General features: G+C 41.8%; 1 protein-coding gene across 2 annotated transcripts in view; it reads left to right on the top strand.

Annotated features, from left to right (window-relative positions):
* The window catches only part of agps (alkylglycerone phosphate synthase), a 179,479-nt gene that overhangs the window by 67,293 nt on the left and 89,265 nt on the right, over positions 1-22,921 (top strand). For both annotated transcript variants that reach the window (XM_085986091.1, XM_085986090.1), the window contains 5 exons: positions 1,877-1,967; positions 2,390-2,510; positions 2,593-2,667; positions 3,253-3,324; positions 14,260-14,339. In XM_085986091.1, the coding sequence (XP_085842217.1) occupies positions 1,877-1,967; positions 2,390-2,510; positions 2,593-2,667; positions 3,253-3,324; positions 14,260-14,339 (439 nt within the window). The remainder of the gene's footprint in view (positions 1-1,876; positions 1,968-2,389; positions 2,511-2,592; positions 2,668-3,252; positions 3,325-14,259; positions 14,340-22,921) is intronic.

Below are 22,921 nucleotides of genomic sequence, written 5' to 3'. Positions count from 1 at the left end.
AACGAAAAAACCTTCGGTTTTTAGAGGGTTTCGGTTTTCGGAAGTTCGGATAAAGGGTAGTCTACCTGTATATATTAATGATCTGGACGAGGGAATTGGATGTAAAATCCAAATTTGCAGACGACACAAAGCTGGGAGGGTAAGCTGTGAGGAGGATGTCGTGAAACTCCAGTACGATTTGGACAGGTTGGGTGATTGGGCAGAAACATGGCAAATGCACTATAATGTGGATAAATGTGAGGTTATCCACTTTGTTGGCAAAAACAGGAAGGCAGATTATTATTTGAATGGCAATAGATTGGGAGAAGGGGAAGTGCAAAGAGACCTGGGTGTTCTTGTGCACCAGTCACTGAAGGTAAGCATGCAGGCGCAGCAGGCGGTTAAGAAGGCAAATGGTATGTTGGCCTTCGTAGCAAGAGGGTTCGAGTACAGGAACAAGGATGTCTTGCTACAGTTATACAGGGCCTTGGTGAGACCGCACCTTGAGTATTGTGTGCAGTTTTGGTTGCCTTACCTGAGGAAGGACGTTCTTGCCATGGGAGTGCAGCGAAGATTCACCAGGCTGATACCTGGGATGGCAGGAATGACGTATGAGGAGAGATTGTGTCGATTGGGCTTATACTCACTGGAGTTTAGAAGATTGAGAGGGGATCTCATCGAAACCTATAAAATTCTGTCAGGCCTGGACAGACTAGATGCAGGAATGATGTTTCTGATGGCCAGGGAGTCCAGAACCAGGGGTCATAGTCTAAGGATAAGGGGTAAGCCATTTATCAGAATCACAGAAATCCCACAGTGCAAATAGAGGCCATTTCGGCCCATCGAGCCTGCACCGACACATATCCCACCCTATCTCCGTAACCCCACACATTTTAATCCCCCTAACACTAAGGGTCAATTTATCATAGCCAATCAACCTAACCTGCACATCTTTGGACTGCGGGAGGAAACCGGAGCACCCGGAGGAAACCCACGCATTTAGGACTGAAATGAGGAATTTCTTCACCCAGAGAGTGGTGAACCTGTGGAATTCTCTGCCACAGAGGGCGGTGGAGGCCAGTTCATTAAATATATTCAAGAAAGAGTTGGATATATTTCTTAAGGCTAAAGGAATCAGGGATATGGGGAGAAGGCAGGGACAGGGTACTGAATTTGGATGATCAGCCATGATCTCATTGAATGGCACAGCGGGCTCGAAGGGCCGAATGGCCTACTCCTGCTCCTATCTTCTATGTTTCTATCATTTTTCGATTGGATAAATACAGCAATTTTCCATTTTCCTAACCTGACATTTCCAGTTTGAATGCAGGCAAGAGTGCCTGTGAAGTGCATTTATTTTTCTTGGAATTGATTTAGAATTTGCATTAATATGGATTAGAATGTTTTTGAAGCTGGAGAGAATTGACTTAATTTGATATTAAAGGTTTAAATTTAGAAATTGTTAATGGATTGACTTTTGAAACATAGCAAGCCGTTCCCAAATCTAGAAGTACAGCTTGTAGGTTTTACAATGACTCTCTTAATTTATCTTTCTAGAGCAAGTAGGTATTGAAATACTGAGCATTTGATTTTTTAAATTCTGAAACCTAATTTGCAGGGCTATACACATCTTGCAAATTCACTTAAAAATCATAACTTTTTACAAATGCGCAAGTGTTGCAAATTTCTCAAACACCACTTTCCTCATTTTTCCTGTGTACAGGGAATGACCCAACTACTTTGTCACCGTAACCGTTAAACGTTCACTCAGCAGTTCATTTTTCTGTACATGGGGTCCGGATTCTTTTGCTGAACATGAGGCTTTGAGTTGAAATAATGACCTGTAAAATACAACACTATATTCATGGTAACTGATAAGTGAAAGTTTCATGTTCAGGTATCGACTTAGTGGTATGGTGCTGCCAGCTTTGAAGGAGTGGATGGAAAAGTCCTTTGGAGCAAGTTTGGAGCACAGAACGACCCAGAGGGTAAGAAAGTTATGCTCAACAGTTCAGTGTTGACATTCCTTTGATATTTTTGCTCTGCATACTACAAGCAGCAGATTTTGCATAATTTATTGAACCTGAAAAAGCAAAGGAAATGCCCAGCTAGGGTTCTAGTTTTTTTTTTCCCCCAGAAGAAAATGTTGGTGCTCATTTAACAGCTTAACATTTGTCTTGTGATGGTCTGATTTATTGCAGTGCACCTTTTTAAGTACTTGTCGAACATTTGAAAAATTATAAAGGGCAAGTTTGGCTTATCAAATTTAAAAAAAAAAAAAAAAAATTATATTCTTGATCTGAAATGTGCCTAGGATTTGGCAAGGATGCTAACTTAAGAGAATGCTCTTTTTGTAGGTGAGCAATAATTTGTAGAAACTAATGAAACAATTTTTTTTATTACTTTGAAGACTACACCAAATTTGGAAGATCTTCCATTACCCATTCTAAATGAAGAATGTCTCAAGGAACTAAAGGACATAGATATCCCGTTTTCACAAGATCCAGAGGATAGGTTAATAAGGTCCCATGGTAAGAAATCTGAACCTTTTTTTTAATAGATAGACATTCAAACTATTTTGTGATCAACCTATGCACTTTGTTTTTAATGCAGGTCATTGCTTACATGAGATTTTTGCTCTACGTGAAGGCAAAGTTGCACGAGTTCCAGATGTCGTAATCTGGCCAAGTAAGTGTGGTGTTTTGTGTTTTTTTTTAACCAACACTTGCAAACTGGCATATGCTTAGCAAAATTAATAGTGAACGTAGAATTCTATAACTGAGGAAAATATGCAAAGTATGTATCCAAGATACAGCCCTGCCCAAATCATGTGTACATCTGTTGCCGATATGCTCCTATTCTATTCCATATTGTCTGAATAACTAATGTGTAGCCAATAGTGTTGCAGCTTCTGCCATGTATACGTCTGCACGACCAAAATTGTGTGGTGTGCTATCTTTCCTCTTTCTCTCGCCCTCACCTGGCACCAAATGTGCTATTTAATTTTGAATTCCTGAAGACCCAGCGTGTCTATTGCTTTAGTCATTATTTGTTTCCCCAATGTTCTGTGACCTGGTGGTGCACTCGGAGAGCATTATGTTTTGAGTTTGGTGATTTCTTCATTCATTTTGGAGGTAGAGTTGTAGTGCTTTCCTGCAGGAAGAGTTTTCCTGAGCTGTTCTTGTGGTCCAAGAGCCAGATTAGCAGATGTGTGGGGAGCAGTGAGGTCAACATTAAAAAAAAAAATAAAAAAAAAATTGTATTGTGTTCCAGGCTGTCATTCTGACGTGATCAAGATAGTAAAGCTGGCTTCTAAGCACAATGTTTGCATCATTCCATTTGGTGGTAAGTATTTTTAATTGCTGTATGTTGAGATTTGGGTTAGTGGTAAATATTTAGTTATAAAACTAAATGATAGTCCGCTCAACTTTATTTAATTGCCCTGTATTAACTGAGCTTCAAATAGAATCAACTATGTAAAATGTTCATTTACTGTGCAGCACTGAAGAGAAATTAGTTGCCATCTATTGTTAAAAAGCTTAATGAATTGATTTTTTTAAACATGAAATTATATAACCTGAATAAAATTTGGGGTAGAATGTATTTTTCAAATATCTAACTTTTAGACTTGGTTTTGCAGTAAATGAATTACAGTACTATAGGCCAACAATTTTATACCCCTGGTGTTGCTTGAAATATGGGGTTTATGCTGGTTGCTCTCAGCTTGTCTGTGTAAACACTTTTCATTCACATTATCTGGGGAGCTGGGGAGTTTATATAATTGTGCACAAAAGTACAACTGTGGTTTGCAGCTGAGTTGCTGAAGTTTCCCGCTATCCCAACCAGGTTGGAATCAATACTCCAGCTAATGATGTAACTTAATCGCACCCTTCATGGTTGCTGCTGTGTTTCCATCTTGCATTTCAGGAGATTTGCTGTAAAGGTGTATTTACTTTTCAGTGTGTATTTCAGCAGAATCACTTGAGTGCTATTATCCTATTTATAACTTAAACTACTTTAAATTTCAGTGTAAGAATTACATTTAAAGTGGTTCTAAACTTGGACATTTTTTTCTTCACTGTTTATGTTCACGTTGCAACATACTGTTGCAAAAGTACATTTAACTCATAAGCAGCTTTTTAAAAAGCTGCTTATGAGCACCTGGGTTCTAAATAAAGCCAGCATTTCTGTTTGATCTTACTGTGCATGGTTTCTATTCCCATGTCAAAAGGTTAATATTTTTCAAATCCTTTTGGTATTCTTACTTGGAGGTTTTTTTTTGGGCTTTTCTAATTTGAAAATTGTATTGTAGTTGAGCTGTGTAATTTGACTTGAAGGCAATTACAGGATGCATGTCATGACTTGGGTTAAGGAAAATCAAATGGCACTGGCTGCTTAACTTGAGCACCACAGGCATATAAGTACATAATATTGGCAGTATCACATTATTTTCCATAACTTACAGCTACTTGGCATGTTGGTTTTGTGCCACCTGGTGTGTTTAATGTATTATCTTGTATACAAGTGGCTGGCAGCTTTATGCTGATGCTGCTGGGTCTATTGCAAGTCAGTGTTGTGTGGATCACACTTCATATGGGGAACTAAAAGGAAAAGATAAAGTGAAAAGTTGTGTGGGCAGAAGAAAACTAGGGTAGAAAAACAAAACTGAGAAAGAGAGGGGAACTGACTGGGGAAGAAATGGAGGAATTCAGGAGAGGGACAAGCTGTAAAAAGAGGGATCAAGAGAGCAAACATTCAAGCAGATATTCGAGCACATCAAAGTAGGAAAGTGAGGCAATATGCCAATGTTCATAAAGTCGTGCCAGCAGTGGCTCCTTGAACCCATAAACTTATACCATAGTCTTGATTTGTTTAAAAACACTGACCTGGACTATTCTTAAAAGACAGTTGGAGATTCAAAGGTACTTTTATATTGCACCATTGTTGCTGGGTTCCTGAAGCGTGGAATTCGAGCAAGCCAAATGTGAAACAGCCAGTATTCGGTAAAACTAGCAGCTACTTGGAGAGACTACTAAAACTGATCTTCCTAGCAGTCGGTCTTGGTGAGTCCCCCGTGGCTTTCCATTTTGTGTTAAATAGTTTTAGCTGTGGAATATTGACACTTAGGTTGGTGGTAAACATTTAATTATAAACCTTCTTTCTGCGAGCCCCATGCTTCAAGAAACAAACGGTGTTAATGCACGTCTTGCCCAGCACTAAATTTGTTAAATTCATGGCTTTGCAATTCAGAAGGAAAAACTTGATACTGCACATCTACCTGGCTAATGCATGTCTCTTTTCATGCATACCTGACCCATGGTTGCACATGTAAGGCCCTGTACTGAAGTGTCACATTTCCTCTCCCAATGGCTTGAAAAATTGCAGGTTCGGATCCCTAACATTGGCTATTTACCAAGTTTTTATTTTTACATTTGTCCTCTGGATGTAGGTTGAACTGGAAAGGCCACATTTATTGCCCGTTCAAGTTATCCTCAGAAGGTAGTGGTGCGTTGCCTTGTTGTAATGCTGGAGTCCTTGTGTTGGTGCTCGCACAGTGGTGTTGGGTAAGGAAAGGCAGGATTTTGACCCAGTAGAGATGAAGGATATGTCCAAATCAGGATAGTATATGACTTGGAGGGGAATTTGGAGGTGATGGTTTTTCTCTCATTCCTGGTCTTGTAGCGATCATGGGGATGGGAGGTTTTGTCAAAGTAAACTTGATGAGTTACTACAGTGCCTCCTGTAGATACTATATACTCCAGCCATAGTGCACTTAGAGGTGGATATTGAGTTCAGTGGCTGAGGCGTGATCAAGCAGATTGCTCTATCTTGGATGGTGTCGATCTGCTTGAGTGTTGCAACTGCACCCATCGTAGTCAGTCGTATTCAATCCAACTCCTGACTTAAGCCATATCAATGGTGCAGAGGCATTCAAAAGTTAGGAAGTGAGCCATTTGTTGTAGTGTATCCTGCCTCTGCCCTGCTCTTGTAGCCATGGTATGAATATGGCTGGCCCAGTTAAGCTTCTGGTCATAGGTGAACCCCACAGTCTTGGTGGTGGACTCAATGATGCTGGTGCTGTTGAAGGTCGGGGGAGGTGGTTGGGTCTTATTGGAGATGGCTGTTGCCTAGCAGTTGTGTGGCACATATTACCAGCCACCTGACAGCCCAACATCGATGTTGTCCATGTCCTGCTATGGGCTGCATCATTGAGGAGTTCTGAATGGATCTGAGCACTAGAATAACCAGTAATCAGTCCCACCCTTGACCTTTATAACAGAGGGAAGGTCACTGAAGCAGCTGAAGATGGTTAGGAGAATGATGCTACCCTGAGGAATTCCAGCAGTGATGTCCTGAAGCTGTGATCATTGGCTTCTGAGAACCATGACCATCATCTTGCGTGTCAGGTACGACTCCAGCCACAGGAGGGCTTCTTGGTGCCATACTTGGTCGAATGCTGCCTTAATGTCGAGGGCAGTTACTCTTGCCTCTCCTGACATTTATGTTGTGTCCATTCCTGGATCAAGGCTGTGACAAGATCTAGAGCCATGTGGTTTGGTGGAATCTAAACTGAATGTTGGCAAACAGGTTATTGATGAGTAGGCATTGCTTGATGGCACTGTTGATTACTTCTTCCATCGTGTTGCGGATGAAAAGAAAGACTTGCATTTATATAATGCCTTTCACAACCTCAGGATTTCCCATAGTGTTTTACAGCCAATGAAGTACTTTTGAAGTGTTTCTTTTAAAATTCATTCATGGGATGTGGGTGTCGCTGGCAAGGCCAGCATTTATTGCCCATCCCTAATTATCCATGAGAAGGTGGTGGTGAGCTGCTGCAGATCATGTGGGCAGGCTTGAAGGGCCAAATGGTCTACTCCAGCTCCTATTTCTCTTGTGCTGTTAGGTAGGGAATTCCAGGATTTTGACCCAGCCACGATGAAGGAATAGAAACATAGAAGATAGGAGCAGGAGTAGGCCATTCGGCCCTTCGAGCCTGCTCCGCCATTCAATGAGATCATGGCTGATCATCCAAATTCAGTACCCGGTCCCTGCCTTCTCCCCATATCCCTTGATCCCTTTAGCCTTAAGAAATATATCCAACTCTTTCTTGAATATACTTAATGAACTGGCCTCCACCGCCCTCTGTGGCAGAGAATTCCACAGGTTCACCACTCTCTGGGTGAAGAAATTCCTCCTCATTTCAGTCCTAAATGTCTTACCCCTTATCCTTAGACTATGACCCCTGGTTTTGGACTCCCCGGCCATCAGAAACATCCTTCCTGCATCTAGTCTGTCCAGGCCTGACAGAATTTTATAGGTTTCGATGAGATCCCCTCTCAATCTTCTAAACTCCAGTGAGTATAAGCCCAATCGACACAATCTCTCCTCATACGTCATTCCTGCCATCCCAGGTATCAGCCTGGTGAATCTTTGCTGCACTCCTTCCATGGCAAGAACGTCCTTCCTCAGGTAAGGCGACCAAACTGCACACAATACTCAATGGCAATATATTTCCAAGTCAGGATGGTGTGTAACTTGGAGGGGAATTTGGAGGTGGTGGTGTTTCCATGCGCCTGCTGCCTTTGCCCTTCTTGGTGGAAGAGGTCGTGGGTTTGGGAGGTGCTGTTGAAGAAGCCATGGCGAGTTGCTGCACTGCATCTTGTAGATGGTACACACTGCAGACACTGTGTGCCAGTGGTGGAGGGAGTGAATGTTTAAGGTGGTGGATGGGGTGCCAGCCAAGCGGGCTGCTTTGTCCTGGATGGTGTCGAGCTTCCTGAGTGTTGTTGGAGCTGCACTCATCCAGGCAAATGGAGAGTATTCCATTAAACTCCCAACTTGTACCTTTTATAGTTAGTGGAAAGGCTTTGGGGAGTTGGGAGGTGAGACACTTGCCACAGAATACCCAGCCTCTGACCTCCTTTAGCCACAATATTTGAATTTCTGGTCACTGGTGACCCCCAGGATGTTGGTGGTGGGGGATTTGACAATGGTAATGCAATTGAATGTCAAGGGGAAGTTGTTAGACTTTCTCTTGTTGGAGATAGTCATTGCCTGACACTTGTGTGGCGTGAATGTTACTTGTAGAATGTTACGTATAGTCACTGTTGTAATGTAGGAAACATTACAACATGATTGGGACGAGGCTAATCGGATGGTTATTGGCAGGGCTAGATTTATCCTTTTTTTTGTGGATGGGTTTTATTGGGCAATTTTGACATTGCTGGGCAGATGCTGGAGTCATGACTGCACTGTAAAGCTTGGTTTGGGGGCAGGCAAGCTCTGATATGTAGGTCTTCATTACAGCCAGGATATTATCAGGATCTATAGCTTTGCTGTGTACTTGGCCTCTTAATGTTACATAGTGAATTATATCGGCTGTATGCTAGCATCCATAGTGAGGAGGCCGAGTATGATTGTCCACGTGGCACTTTTGCCTGAAAATGTTTGCAAACGCAAGCCTTGTTTGTTGCACTCACGTGCTAGACTTTGCCATGGTTGAGGATGGGGATGTTCATTGAGCTTCTTCCTCCATTAGTTGGTTGATCGTGCACCACCATTTTCATCTGGAGTTGTTAAGGCAACAGTGCTTTGTGCTGATCCTTTTTGGTTTTGGGACCACTTGGGTCTGTCTATCACCTTTTGGTGTTTATTATGCAGGTAGCCATGTTTATAGCTTTATTAAATTAGTACCTCCATTTTAAGGTATACCTGATGCTGCTCCTGCCGTGATTTTCTAAACTTTACCATTGAACCAGGATTGCTCTCCTGGCTCGATAGATGTGGAGAAGTGAGGGATATTGAGCAATGAGGTTACAGATTGTGATGGTACACGATCCTGTTGCTGCTGCTGATGCAACCTCCCCACAATGCTTTTTGGATGATCAATTTTGGGCCTCAAGACCTGTTGACTTAGCATTGTTGCTCCCTCATGTAGTGTGGCACATGTCCTCACTCTGAAGATGATACTTTCTTCCCAAGGATTATGTGGTGGTCGCTTCTACCAATGCTATTGAGGACTCCAGCAGGTTATTCCCTATTGTTGATTTCCTCACTACCTGATGCAGGCCCAGTCTAGTACCTTTGTCTTTCAGAACTTGCCCTGCTCAGTCAGTGGTGATGGTACCAAGCCACTCTTGGTGGTGGACATTGAAGTCTCTTGCCTTGCTTCCCTTGTTAAACACCACTTGGAGGTAGCACTAAGGAGGAATGCAGGTTTGTCAGTTATGGGAGGCACGTTGTAATTAGCAGTATTCCACGGCATTGTTTGACCTGAAATTATGGGATCCAGAGTCCGTGTTGAGGACTCTCCGCGGACACACCTACCTAACTGTATACCACTATGCCTCCACCTCTGGTGGGTGGGTCTAGGTGGTAGAACAGGACAGAAGCCAGGGATGGTGATGAATAAATCTGCGATGTTGGCTGCAATTCAACAAAGCAGTCCACTTGATCAGTATCCCTACAACTGAACTCTATATCCACCAGCACATTGACTGCCATGTTTACTGTCTACAGGGTGCTCTGCAACAACTCGTCAAGCTTACTTCCTTCTCTACCACTAAGGAGGACAAAAGCAGCAAAGATCATGGGAATACCATCACCTCTGAGTTTCCCTCCAAATCTCACTATATTGATTTGGACATATTCTGCTGTTCCTTCACCATTATTGGGTCAAAATCCCAGAATTCTCTACTTTAACACCATTATGGAAGCACCATTATCACAAGAACTCCCATCACCTTGGCTAGTAGGGATGGACAATAAATGTAGCCTTGCTAGTGTACATCTGAGAATACATCCTGAAATTGAGAGCAAAGAATGTTTGCTATGGGAGTAGAATTTATGACCAATAACTTTAGTTGAAAAAGTAGATGTGAGCATTCGGTGGTAGAATGGCACTTCATACTTGTAGGAATTAGAGTTTTGCGCCCTAGATTGTTAATTAATTGTAATTTCAGTTGTGTTTTCCGTTATTGCTAATCACAGGAAACTAGCAGAAATCTGACTTTTTTTGTAGAATTTATTGTGAGGTTTCTTGAACCCCTCGGTAGTTTATCCAAAGTTTGCTAAGTTTTAGTTGCTGTAATTTTTTTTCATTATTTTATATACTCCATAAATCTTTTAATTGTGCAAGAGAAAAATAGCTATGAAAACCTAAATTTGGATAATGCATACTTTATGTAAATGTATCCATCCAATTCAGATTTCCCATTGATCCACATAGTATGATAGTTATAGTCCAAGCATAATCCAGGAAAGAATGTTTTGAGTGTGTGTGTACTTGAACTTCAGCCGAATGAGATAATGTTCTTGATTTGTTATCTTTTAAGCTATACCTAGGATAATAAATTGGCAATAAAATAAAATTTCTCATCTCTAAATTATAATAGTAATTGTTTGCTGTGCAAATAATGTGAAGTAAATTCTAAATTAGTGAACCTGCATTTTAAGTTAAAAGATCTGGCTCTCAACCATATTTACTTGCAATTGCTAGTTTCCAAACCTTTGCTCAACTTTATGACTGGGTAACACTGCAATAAATAGTAAGTGTGGGCTATGGAGAGATTTATGGTCACACCTGGAGTCCTGGGCTCCAATAACAAGGTATAGAAACAGGAGCTTTGCTTTCCTGCTACTGAGTCTGAAAGGAAACTAAGCATGGGCTGCCAGTGAGCGACAGGATCTGTCTATTGAAAGGTAGCTTTGTTTAGAAGTGAGCAAGTGAAGAATAGTTCTGCCTGCTTGTATGCAGTTAGTTATTTTGGAAAATGCTAATAAAATTAGTCAACAGATTTCAGAAAAAATGTGGGTTTATACCATCTGTTTTTATTAGTAAATGAGTCCAATCTATTCACTTGTATCAGTAAATTGCTGCTGTTGGTTGCAGTTTCTTCAGTGATTTTAGTTCTGCCACTTGCACTAATGAGCATAACAGCACAACCCATAAAGATGCCACTTGGCTGTTTCGAAAGTTAGTATCAGTTGAGTTTTCAGTGATTGATAGAACCTACAAAAGGCAAAGTTTATGCAAGCTTGTAGAGAATCCTGCATTTGAACAAAGTTAAAAGTTGCATTTTTTAAAAGTTTCAGCAGGTTCTGTAAACACTAAAACATGGAAACACTTACAGTATTAAGCAACTGGAGCATGTTATTGAATTTGATTTGGCTGGGACATAGGGAGTACTCACCATCTCTTCAAGTTGTGCTATGAAATATTTTATATTCACTTGAGAGGGCAGACGAGCCTTGGTTTAATGTCTCATCTGAAAAGGTGCCTCCAACAGTGCAGCACTCCTTTAGTACTGCACTGAAGTGTGTCAGCCTAGATTATGTGCTTCAGTCACTGGATTGAGGCTTTGACCCATGTCCCTCTGACTCTGAAGTGAGGGAGCTACCACTGAGCCAAGGCTGATGCCTAACATAAACCGAGAAGGTTCCATGTTCAGTCTCGGGTCTGTACAAAATTAGCTGCTTTTACCCAGGATAATGGTGTTAGGTAGGGTAAAATCATCCAATGTTTGCAATTTGACTGTGTTGTCCTCTTGAATGACCAGTCTGTCTAAGCTAACAAGAATGGCCATATGGGTATGGTACTAGAAGGTGACTTCTAAACAAAGCTCCTTGGAATTGTGCACTAATGAGGAAATAACCCCTTGGGAGGGAAGAATGAACAAATTGATGGAAAAATGCACATTTGTTTCAATGAATAACATTTACAGTTTTTTATTCAAAGTACATCCATCTATAGTTTACTTTCCTATTTTTAAAGGCACAATTAAAAATGCTGCCCTCTAAAATGTATTCAAATCTGTACTCGTCTGTTTCTTGTGTCTCTGCTGGATACTGAAGTAACCAGCCTGCTTCCTGCAGGCCCTTTAGAATCTGTTTTTCATTAACTGTTTGACGTTTTGGCCTGTATATATTGACTTTTCTAGTTTCCTAATGTAGTTATAGTTGGCTTAGTCGTTTAGCAGTATGTTCTGTACCCATGAATCATCTTGGGGTGGGTAAAATCTAATTCCGGTTTTGAAAAATCTTTGTTTTGGTTGTTAGTGAAACGGTTGCAGTGCTGTTTTTTTATTTGTCTCCATCTTCCTCAACTTATTTGATGGGAAGACTGGAATGCTAACATCCTGTAGCAGTTCTAATGATGTAGACGCTGCCATTGATTTGTGTTATACACACACGTATGCATACACTCTCTTTTTCCACTAGTTTCAATTTATAGAAGCATAATAGTTTGCTTGAATGACTTGGCAACAGAAGTGGCAGAATACTTTATCTTCCAACCAATAGATATGGATTTTGGTTCAAAGCTACCTAACATTCAAACTTACTTAGTACTCTGAAGAATTTTTTTTAAACTCCTAGTTTAAGTGCATCAGCATAGTGATGTGCTTTACCTGCAGGGTAATGGAGAATTGACAAAAGTAGCTCTCTTGTTATAAGAACTTTAGCTAATCACTGAACGGATGCCCAAAACTAAAGGCATACATAGGAATAAGTTGACCTATGTTGTCTGAAATTACAGTTTAAAAACATTTTGATATTTATGTTGCCAATTGTGTTGGCAGTGTTTTTCAATCCAGATTGCAAGCAGTTTTCTAGCTGCAGTAATTGAAATTAAACTATGAACAATGAGCATCTTGTTCTATAAAAATCTGTTTTGTTGAAGTTTGTATGTAGTGTTTTGCACTGCTTGAGCTTGCTTGAAAGTGCAGAGAGAGAGACAAGGGCCTGTAATTTACCTTCATTGTTTTGTGCTACAAACTCTGAACTAAAAAGAGAAAGTTAGTTAAAGCTTTAGTTGTATCAAATCTCTCCCTAACATTCCACACTCTGGAATTTTTAGAAAATCTTGGGTGCAGGAATATCTAGGATTACCCCAGTATCTCAATTACAGCGCAGTCTAATTTCTTCCAGAATTTCACTAGTGTATTCCCCTCTGATCTCAGTTGGGGCAGTAGAAACACTGCAGTTTTCTTTAGCTTTCCTGGATTAGGCAGGGAGAAAATTAATCACAGTTCTCATTCCTGGTCCTTACCCAGTGACTCCTGCTAGAAATGTGCCTGTATAGACATCAGGATAGGACTCTGCTGTAATGCCCTGCTGCGATTCACTGCCCAGGCTTGCATATGAATAATGGCTGATTGGGTGAGATACTAGAGAGCCCTATGAAACCAAACTGCAGCAAAGTCAACACTTTTTTTTGGTCAGCTGGGTGTCTGGCACTTATGGAAACCCATCACCATGCTCAAGAAGCTCTAAACCAGCATTCGGAGAAATTCAGAGTTTCTTTTTGCCTGATATGGAATGCACACACTCTTCCAGTAGGGATGCAACCCAGAGAGGTTGGGTGCTGGTTTGCAAGAGTTGAGGCTTAAGAACTCCCAAATATATGCATAAGGTCCTGCTGACATTTAACCAGCCAAAATTATGCAGCTTAACATGGCAAAACACTGGCAAGCTACCCAGCATTGTAAATGGATACCCTACATTTTGGACATTGGCTTGCAGAGTTCTCTGGAGCAGACTGAAAAGAATCCCCCTTTTTATAATGGAACCAAACCCCTTTTTACTATGAAGTTCCTCTATTTCTCCTAGGGTTATTTCTTCTGTGATGGGGAAGGCAGATAAGTATCCTGGGGATTCTCCCACTTTTTGTTGTTGTACCACCTCTTCAAAGTAAAATTGGGGGGAAAATAGCAAAGCTGTGTTTCCCCTATAGAGCTGTATGTTTAGTTCCTGAGACTTTTCCTCCTTCCTTTGGGAAAGCTGTTGGTTTTTGTTCAGTGCTACTCCACAGAGATGAGCAACTTGAGAGTGGTGATTGACTGTGACCCACTGTCTTTATAGCGCATATTGGTGCGCTAATGTGATGCACTTCTATATTGCTTGCTACAAACTATTTCTGTGTGTACAAATAGTCTTGAGTTCATTTTTGTCATTGGAATATTGTCCTCTGAGTTGAGTGTTACAAATTGTTTGGTATAAATTGAAAATTCAGTTATTTGCATACTTCACATGACATCTGTTTTTGTAGTGAGGTATTGTATTAAATGTTGAATAGCACCAATACTTTGTGTATATCAGAAGTAATTCAAACTTGCAGTTCTGTCAACGCTTTCCTAATATCACAGTGTAAATGGCAGTCCATGTCCTGCTGAGCACATCTGCGCTGAGTTGTCTGGAGACCATCAGTGTTAAGTGTTTGTAAAACAAAGAAAAGCAAAACCACTATAAAATCAGTCATTTAATTTCCTTTACTTGCAGGAGGGACAAGTGTTTCCGATGCTCTGGAGTGTCCCACAGATGAAAAACGAACCATAGTTTCTTTGGATACTTCACAGATGGTATGTAATAAAGTTTTCGGGAAAAGACTCCTGATGGCAATAAAAGTAAAAATTTAATTTAAACCTTCCCAAGTCCAACCCTCTGTCATGCTTATTTTAACCAAAGCATCCATAAGGAGCTTTGTATCTTCCACATGCAGCTAAGATCATATCTTGTGTTCCATTTGAAGTGATTACAGGTACTCAAAATTGATTAGTAAGCTTGACTTTTATATTGGATGATGCTGATTGTTACTGATGGTGAGGTTTTTTTTTGAAGTATGCTAACTTGAGGTATATCTGGCTTTAACTGGTCTGTCTTGTCATTTTTATGCTGTTTTAGAAAAGATAATGCTTCCATTTACCATTTTTAACAACACGTATACCTTTGTGAAAACATGGGTGTTTGTTGGTTTTTCTTATTCTCAGCATCAATCTGCTTTATATGGTGCAAGAAATTGAATACTAGTAAAATGTTAAGTTTATTGTTCACCTTAAATTATCCTTGTATATTGATGAAAGTGATGAGCTGTGTGGTGTTCCTTTTGGTGTGGTGTTTGCAGGATTCATCCCATAAATTCCAGCATAATACATCTGAAGTGATTTTAGTCAGAATTGATTTATGTGCTGAAACTAAATTGAGGACAGTGAAGTTTGTTGGATGAATCTTTTTTTTTAAGTCTTTGAATGGGGACTAATAAATTAGCAAACACATTATAGCTGCAGTAAGCATACTGGCCCTGAACAAGACACTAGTAATGCAAAGTTATTCCATTAAACTAGCCTTGCTTCCAGCATTTGCGGCTTTGAAAACTTGCATGCATACATTAAACTAATGTCACCTATTGTTTTACATTGGTGAATTTTAATTTGTTACAACTTTCCAATAGATCTATCTTGCTACTTGTACAGTATAAACTTGGCTTGAATCAGTTTGGACAAGAATAATTGTTTAATATAAAAAAAAATCAAAATAATTTGATCTGCTTCATCACTTAAGATGGAAAAACCTCCTCGACTAGATTGATGAGAGATCATAAAAGGGTTATGGTAGTTGAACATGCTTTTCTTAAATAATTGTCTTTCAGAAATGCTTAAACTGCTCCCAGAACTCAGTTATGTGAATGCTGTCACTTTCACATTCCAGCCCATAAATCTTCCTTGAAAAAATCCAGGGTGTGATGCGGTTTGGTGAACAGTTTCCAAAGTTAATTAAACAACCTGAAATGGACTGCAGGGTCACGCGTACTATAGCCGAAGTGTCAGAATATACAAAAGATAACTAACATTTCACACAATTCTGTGTAACTTTTTCAAAACATATGCTTGAATTTTTAAACTTGAATTTTAGCAAAATGTAATCTACTTAAACAGGTATTCTCTTCAAATAGCAAACATTTTGAGTGGTAAATTTTATGATTTTAAAATTGAAAAATTACCCCAATTCTCTCTCAATCTCGACAAAAATACTTGCATTGATTTCTGATCTAAATTTGAAATCGAGTAATAGAACTTTTTTATGTTCTGTCAACACTTTTTTGTCTTGCCTTGATAATGTTTCCACTGGCTAAATCTCTGATATACCCCTTTTCTTGCTATGTCTCGGATAGTTTGCCTGGGTTAAAGAATTGCCCTTAATTATTGTATTGAGCGCAAGAGATCAAGTGAAATGCCCACCATATTTCTCATTCTTTGGAAACTGGGCCACTGTGTAAGGTTAAAACCAAAAGCTTTATTTATTGGCTGAATAATAGAAACAGTAAGACACTGCAAAATACTAGAAGTACAATACTTAAACAAAAATAGAATCCATTTACAAGAGTTTCTTTTCCGAACCTATTTCTTACAAAGTGACTGGGTCTTTGGATGAAAGTCTTCCGATGTGAATTTCCAATATGCCCAGAGTTTTGGGTCTCCAGCAGAACTAAAGCTGAGTAACCGGAGTCGTGATTCATGCCATTGGAATTCTTTTATGTTCGACATGAAATGAAACAGATCCTACACCCGGTGATGTGAGGTGTTCAATATCTGGATATTACCATCTTCCTCCAAACATTTTCCTTACCAATTCAGCAGTCAGATTAAATTCAGCAATTACATGGTTTGTCAAGCTGCGTATGTTAACATTTCAAATAGTCCTAGCCCGAAACCGCTTTCATTCAACTTAATTTGTGAACAAATGTACAGACACAAATAAAGAATATCTATCCTGACACAGTTTTCTCATTGAACACACTGGTTAGCCAGTTAGGAGTATAGGGCACCACTGCCACTGAAACTACAGGATTCCCTCTGATACAGCTGGCTGAAGCCATTTTTAAATTGGATTTAACTTGTCCATTTAAAATCGTAAAATATAAAAGAGAAATGTACCTATTTTTGTCAAGTTTTAGAATAGACCAAAATATTGTGCATTGTGATTTTTGAGACTAGAAGTATTAGATTAACTATCAAAAGTTTTTATGTCTCAAACTTACAAAGCATTGCTATTAGGTTGTAGCTCTAGAACATTTTTTATTTTATTATCGTTAATTATAATACCTCAATTGGAATCGGCCAGCATATTGCCACTGGTGTGGACTGGTAGGATATGGGGCTGTGGCCAATGTTCCCTCAAAAGTGCGGCCACACAGCAATCTGGAATGTGTTGTGCATTAAAATAAACAGGCTATTCACAATTTCAGTTGCTAGCTGTTTTAAAATGTAAACTGCCCATGGACAGAAAGGAGTTTGTAGCCTGCCCAGTACAAAGAAAACTTAGAGGGAACATTGGCTATGCCTTGATGCCATATATGCGTGAATTTTTAAAAATTTGTTCATGGGATCTGGGTGTCGCTGGCAAGGCCAGCATTTATTGCCCTTGAGAAGGTGGTGGTGAGCTGCCGCCTTGAACCGCTGCAGTCTGTGAAGTGAAGGTACTCCCACATTGCTGTTAGGGAGGGAGTTCCAGGATTTTGACCTAGCGACGATAAAGGAACGGCAATATACTTCCATGTCAGGATGGTGTGTGACTTGGAGGTGCTGGTGTTTCCATGCGCCTGCTGCCCTTGTCTTTCTAAGTGGTAGAGATCGTGGGTTTGGGAGGTGCTGCCGAAGAAGCCTTGGTGAGTTGCTGCAGTGCACTGCAGCCACGGTACGCTGGTGGTGGAGGGAGTGAATGTTTATTTAAGGTGGTGGATGGATGGGGTGCCAGTCAAGTGGGCTGCTTTGTCCTGGATGGTGTCGAGCTTCTTGAGTGTTGTTGGAGCTGCACTTATCCAGGCAAGTGGAAAGTATTCCATCACTCCTGGCTTGTGTCTTGTAGATGGTGGAAAGGCTTTGGGGAGTCAGGAGGTGAGACAATCGCTGCAGAATACCCAGCCTCTGACCTGCTCTTGTTGCCACAGTATTTATTTGGCTGGTCCAGTTAAGTCTCTGGTCAATGGTGACCCCAGAATGTTGATGTTGGGGGATTCAGTGGTGATAAAGCTGTTGAATGTCAAAGGGTGGTGGTTAGACTCTCGCTTATTGGAGATAGTCATTGCCTGGCACTTGTGTGGCGAGAATGTTACCTGCCATTTATCAGCCCAAGCCTGAATGTCATCTCGGTCTTGTAGCATGCAGGCATGAACTGCTTCATTATCTGAGAAGTTGCGAATGGCATTGAACACTACAGTCATCAGCGAACATCCCCACTTTTGACCTTATGATGGAGGGAAGGTCATTGATGAAGCAGCTGAAGATGGTTGGGCCTAGGACACTGCCCTGAGGAATTCCTGCAGTGATGTCCTGGGGCTGTGATTGACCACCGACCACCAACCACCACAACCATCATCCTTTTTGCTAAGTACGACTCCAGCCAGTGGAAAGGTTTTCCCTGATTCCCATTGACTTCAGTTTTACTAGGGGTCCGTGATGCCTCACTCAGTCAAATGCTGCCTTAATGTCAAGGGCAGTCACTTTCACCTCCCCACCAGCAGTGTTGTTTAAGGTACTTAATGGAGATCTGAGCATTCTCTACAATAATGAGGGGGATGTTGGAAGACAAGTCATTTCAAGTGGCTTGCATATCTATTGGTTTACACCTCTATTAATTGACAGTTAGTTGAGATGTATGGGAACAAGTGAGTGGCCTGTCCTTTTGGATGGGAAACAGTGCAGTGGTTGGCATGCCCTAAGGAAAGTCAGGTTAGCTCAGCATCCTATTTACTTGGTTACCCTTGCACAATAAGATAATTTTTCTTCAGAATACTTGTCAAACACCAGGGATATCATCGTTTACCAACGTACACAATGAGTTACTTTTATTGTCGATCAGGACTGGCAGACAGATTTACTATCTATTCTGAAGGACGTGTCTCCAGAATTTGTGTATCATCAAAATATTTAAATCGCTTCATATTTTATTTGTTTTAAAAGCATAACACGTTATTCTAATAGACATTCCCTTTTCGCAGTGTGCTGTTTCAGTTCCAGTTTAGATTTCTCTCTGCCTAGTTCTGCAACATCTACAACTTTTCAATGCTTACATATTGAGGGAAACCATTTTTTCCCCCCAAGTGTAGCACACCTGAGTTTGGACTGTGGTACATTGTGACTATTTTGAATTTTGTTTCTTTCATTTGTCTTTTGCTGTGTTTACGGTCTTGCTTTCTAGATCTGTTACCTGTAAAATAACCTTTTCTGGTTACTTGAGAACAACCATGGCTTCTGATGCCGACTGGCTCATTGACTCATTGTCTGAATTCTTGGTGAGCTTCCAAGAAAGGTCTAAGTTAGCTTTTGTGTTCAGCTTCTTGTGCTTTGCACTTTTGGAGGTAGTTACTTTCACTAAATATTCCATGACATTTCCATTCATTTACTCTGTTCTGTGCTTGTACACATGTCTTAACAAACACTAACCTTCCGTACTTGGACAGGGAAAGTACAAAACCTTTCTTTTTAGATCACATTCTCCTAACCAATGCCAAATTTGTGGTGGTGCTTGAATTGCAACATGAGCAAAGGATAATGTCTTTCTAGCACATGGATAAATCAGCAGCTTGACTCCATTTTGTTCATCCATATATCAATCATCCACTGATTGCTTTTAGGTTTTGTTACAGTGACACATCTGGAAGTGTACTAAAAGACCTTTGATCCTTGTGATTGCTTGTGTCAGCTCCTAACCGGAGGGCATTAGGAGTCTTTGGTCTGGTGGATGAAAATGCTCCGATCAGACAGCATGGTGGAGACATAAGGTCTGTCCATACCGGACAGGGTCTGGGATATGGTAGTACTGGAGTTACGGGATCTGGCAGCAGCAATAGAAAGAGGTATGGGATCTGGGAGCACAGGAGACTGCTAGTTTCTCATTTAGATAGGGTGGAAAAGTTAACAACACCAATCTAGTGATAGTTATTTAAATAAATCTGCATGTTTAACTGAATAGATGACCGTTATTAAAGCCAATCAGAATGAAGACATATAAAGAATGACAGTCTTAAAGTGTGACATGTGCTTCACTCAGAGGGTTGTGAATCTTTGGAGTTCTCTATCCCAAAGGGCTGTGGTTGCTGAGTATATTCAAGGCGCTGAGAGATAGATTTTTGGACTCTAGGGGAATCAAGAGATATAGGGATCGGGCGTGAAAGTGGAGTTGAGGCTGAAGACCAGGTGCAGAAGGTCACGGAAGGAGCCCCGAGAAGGGGCGGTTGGTGAGAAGGTCACGGAAGGAGCCCCGCGAGGGGCGGCTGGTGAGCAGGCCCGGGCGTTGGGCTGAAGATTGTCGGACAGGAGGAATGGTGGAAATGGAATGGCGGTGCGCACAGACGCAGCGGCTTTGCTTCTCCCAGGACGGTGCTATTTACGTTTAATGTTAATGTTATTTGTACTGGACTCATGGGAGCTTGCAAGATCACATTTTGTTGTTCATGTACTTGTGCATTGTACAATGACAATAAAGTTGAATTATTATTATTATTATTGATTGGCGGAGCAGGCTCGAGGGGCTGTACGGCCTACTCCTCCTAATTCTTATGCCTAAACACATTTGATTATGAAAATAGATGCACTTTTTAGAAAAAAATTCAAATCTTTGGTGTCCTGTGATTTTGCTCTCCAGTCGACCCATTAAATGAAAATAGAGACCCGGGGTCGATTTTCATTCAGCAGTCAGGAAGGAGGCGGGACTACAACTTTCGGGTTTTAGTCCCGCCTACATCGACGTCTGGCCAGCCCACGTGATTTTCCCTTGATTGACCTTGTTGAGCCCGCCCAGCGGTCTCAGCAGGCCAATTAAGGGCCACCCGGCAACAGTTGACGTCACAGACTGAAATTTTATCTGTCAAGACGTCTTGACAGATGAAATATCAGTGTTTCACAGCTGTTTGAAGCTGTCAAACACTGACAGTCTGACTTCTAACCTGAGTCCTTCTACACAGACTCGGTTAGAACTCTCACCGGCAATGAAAGCTGAAGGCTGTCACTTTTGACAGCTCGCAGCCATTTTGCTTTCAGTGCCGGCTGAGTGATGGACTCCCGAAACCTAGAGGAAGAAAGGCTGTAAAGGTAAGTACAGGTAATTTAAACTTCTTTACACACTTTAGACACACCAAACACACTTGCACTCCTGCACCCATCACTCACCTGAACACCGACATCTCGACCCCTCCAAGTCCTTCAACCCGACGGCCCGCCTGCTCTAACCTGGCGTGGTTTGGAGCCGTCGGGAATCCCACACGACACCCCTCAAAATAGGGATTAGGCTAAAAACTGCCTGTTAACTACCTGTTAACGGGCAGTTAATTGGCACTAATCCCTTCCCGCCTCGGGTCGGTGGATCCCAGTGCGGGGCGGGTACCCGCCTTCTGTGAAACTTGCGTGGAGGCGGGATGGTGTCGGGACCCCTGAATTCGGGATTTTAGCCCCCAGCACGCCTAAAAGCCCGCCTCACGGCACACTGAAAATCGAGGCCCCAATCTTTTGCATGTGCAGAAGTAGGTAGACTTCGTATTGTTTTTCTCAAAACCTAGGCAATAAGTCTTCTATATTTACATAAGGTATTCTAGTTTTAATTTGGCAAATATTCAATTGTGTGTCAATCGAAAGCACATTGCATTTTCTGATGAGATAATAAAAGTTGAATGGTTAAAAGCGCCTGAGTGTGGTGTAGCTCTGCTATGGTCAAAGGTACTGGGAAAAATAAAATTGGTCATGTTTAAAGCGCCAAATTCTTAGTAATCGGGGAAGAGAATCAAAGTCATGCATTGAGCAACTGATTAATTGGCTATTTATACTGCAGGGTGCAAACTCCACCACTACAGTGAGCCTGTAGTGTTAGATCCGTGTGTTAATGGAGACACGGAATGCAGGAGTTGATTTAACAAGTGTTTACTGAACAAAGTCTGGAGGTGAACTAACTACACAAGACGCTACACAGGCTTATATACCCGAGTGGTCACTACTGGTACTACAGTATACAGGGGCTTCAAAAACACAGTTCCTCTTAAAGGTACATACACTACAATTCCTCCCCTTTTAGATAAATAGTACATAACTGTGGTAAACCACTGTTAACCCTGTACAAGTCCAGGCATGTCTCCGCCCCTGGCTCCACCCCCAAGCCCGGGTATAAAGGTGACTCACCACCCTTCCCCCGGGAGCTCTTAGGATGGATCCACTAGCAGAGGCATGCTCCAGTTCTTAGTCAATAAAAGCCTACTTCGTATAAGTTCAACTCGTAGTCTTTGGTGTTGTTGATAGTGCATCAATTTTATTGACTAAATTTTCGACATGGAACAAATCTTGAAGCCGGAACGTTTAGACCTGGATCCTCAAGCAGCAGATGCAGCCAATAACTTTGAGCACTGGCTGAGCTGTTTCGAAGCCTTCCTGGAGGCCTCCAGCACTACCGTCACTACAGATGACGCGAAACGGCTTGTCTTGAACTCCCGGGTGAGCCACCGAGTCTACTCGATCATCCGAGACACCACAACTTACGCGGCCGCCATCGCGACGCTAAAGGAACAATACGTGAGGCCTGTTAACGAGGTCTACGCCAGACACCTGGCTACCCGAAAACAACGCCCCGGGGAATCGGGCGCCGAATATTTACTGGCACTGAGAGTCCTCGGCCGGGACTGTAATTGCAAAGCGGTGACGGCCAAGGAATGCACGGAAGACCTGATCCGAGACGCCTACGTAGCCGGCATCAGGTCCAACTATACTCGGCAGAGGCTGCTGGAACAGAGGGGGCTCGACCTGCAGAAGACGGTGACCCTCGCTAACTCGTTAGACGTGGCCCTCCAGAACATGGATGCCTACCCCCCTGACCGGATGGCCACGTGGATGTCACGGGAGCAGCCATCTTGGGACCCGGTAAGGCCACAAGCCGCCAGCAGCCCAACTACAGCTGCAATGACCAGAGGCCAGAAATGCTACTTCTGCGGCCAGGCCAAGCACCCCAGACAGCAATGCCCAGCAAAGGACGCGACCTGCTCCAAATGCGGCAAGAAAGGCCACTACGCGAGAGTGTGCAGGGCGAAATCGACCCCCAATTCCAGCAGCGCCGCGTGTGAACCGTACAGGCCGCCATTTTGGACCCCACCAACCACGTGTGAGCCATGCGGGCTGCCATTTTGGGC

Source organism: Somniosus microcephalus, chromosome 4 (assembly GCF_052327205.1).
Source record: "Somniosus microcephalus isolate GS21.2 chromosome 4, FLI_Smic_1.0, whole genome shotgun sequence".
In the NCBI taxonomy this organism is placed as follows: Eukaryota; Metazoa; Chordata; class Chondrichthyes; order Squaliformes; family Somniosidae; genus Somniosus; species Somniosus microcephalus.
Note: the sequence above shows the minus strand (reverse complement) of the source record. Positions and strands in the feature narration are given on the sequence as shown.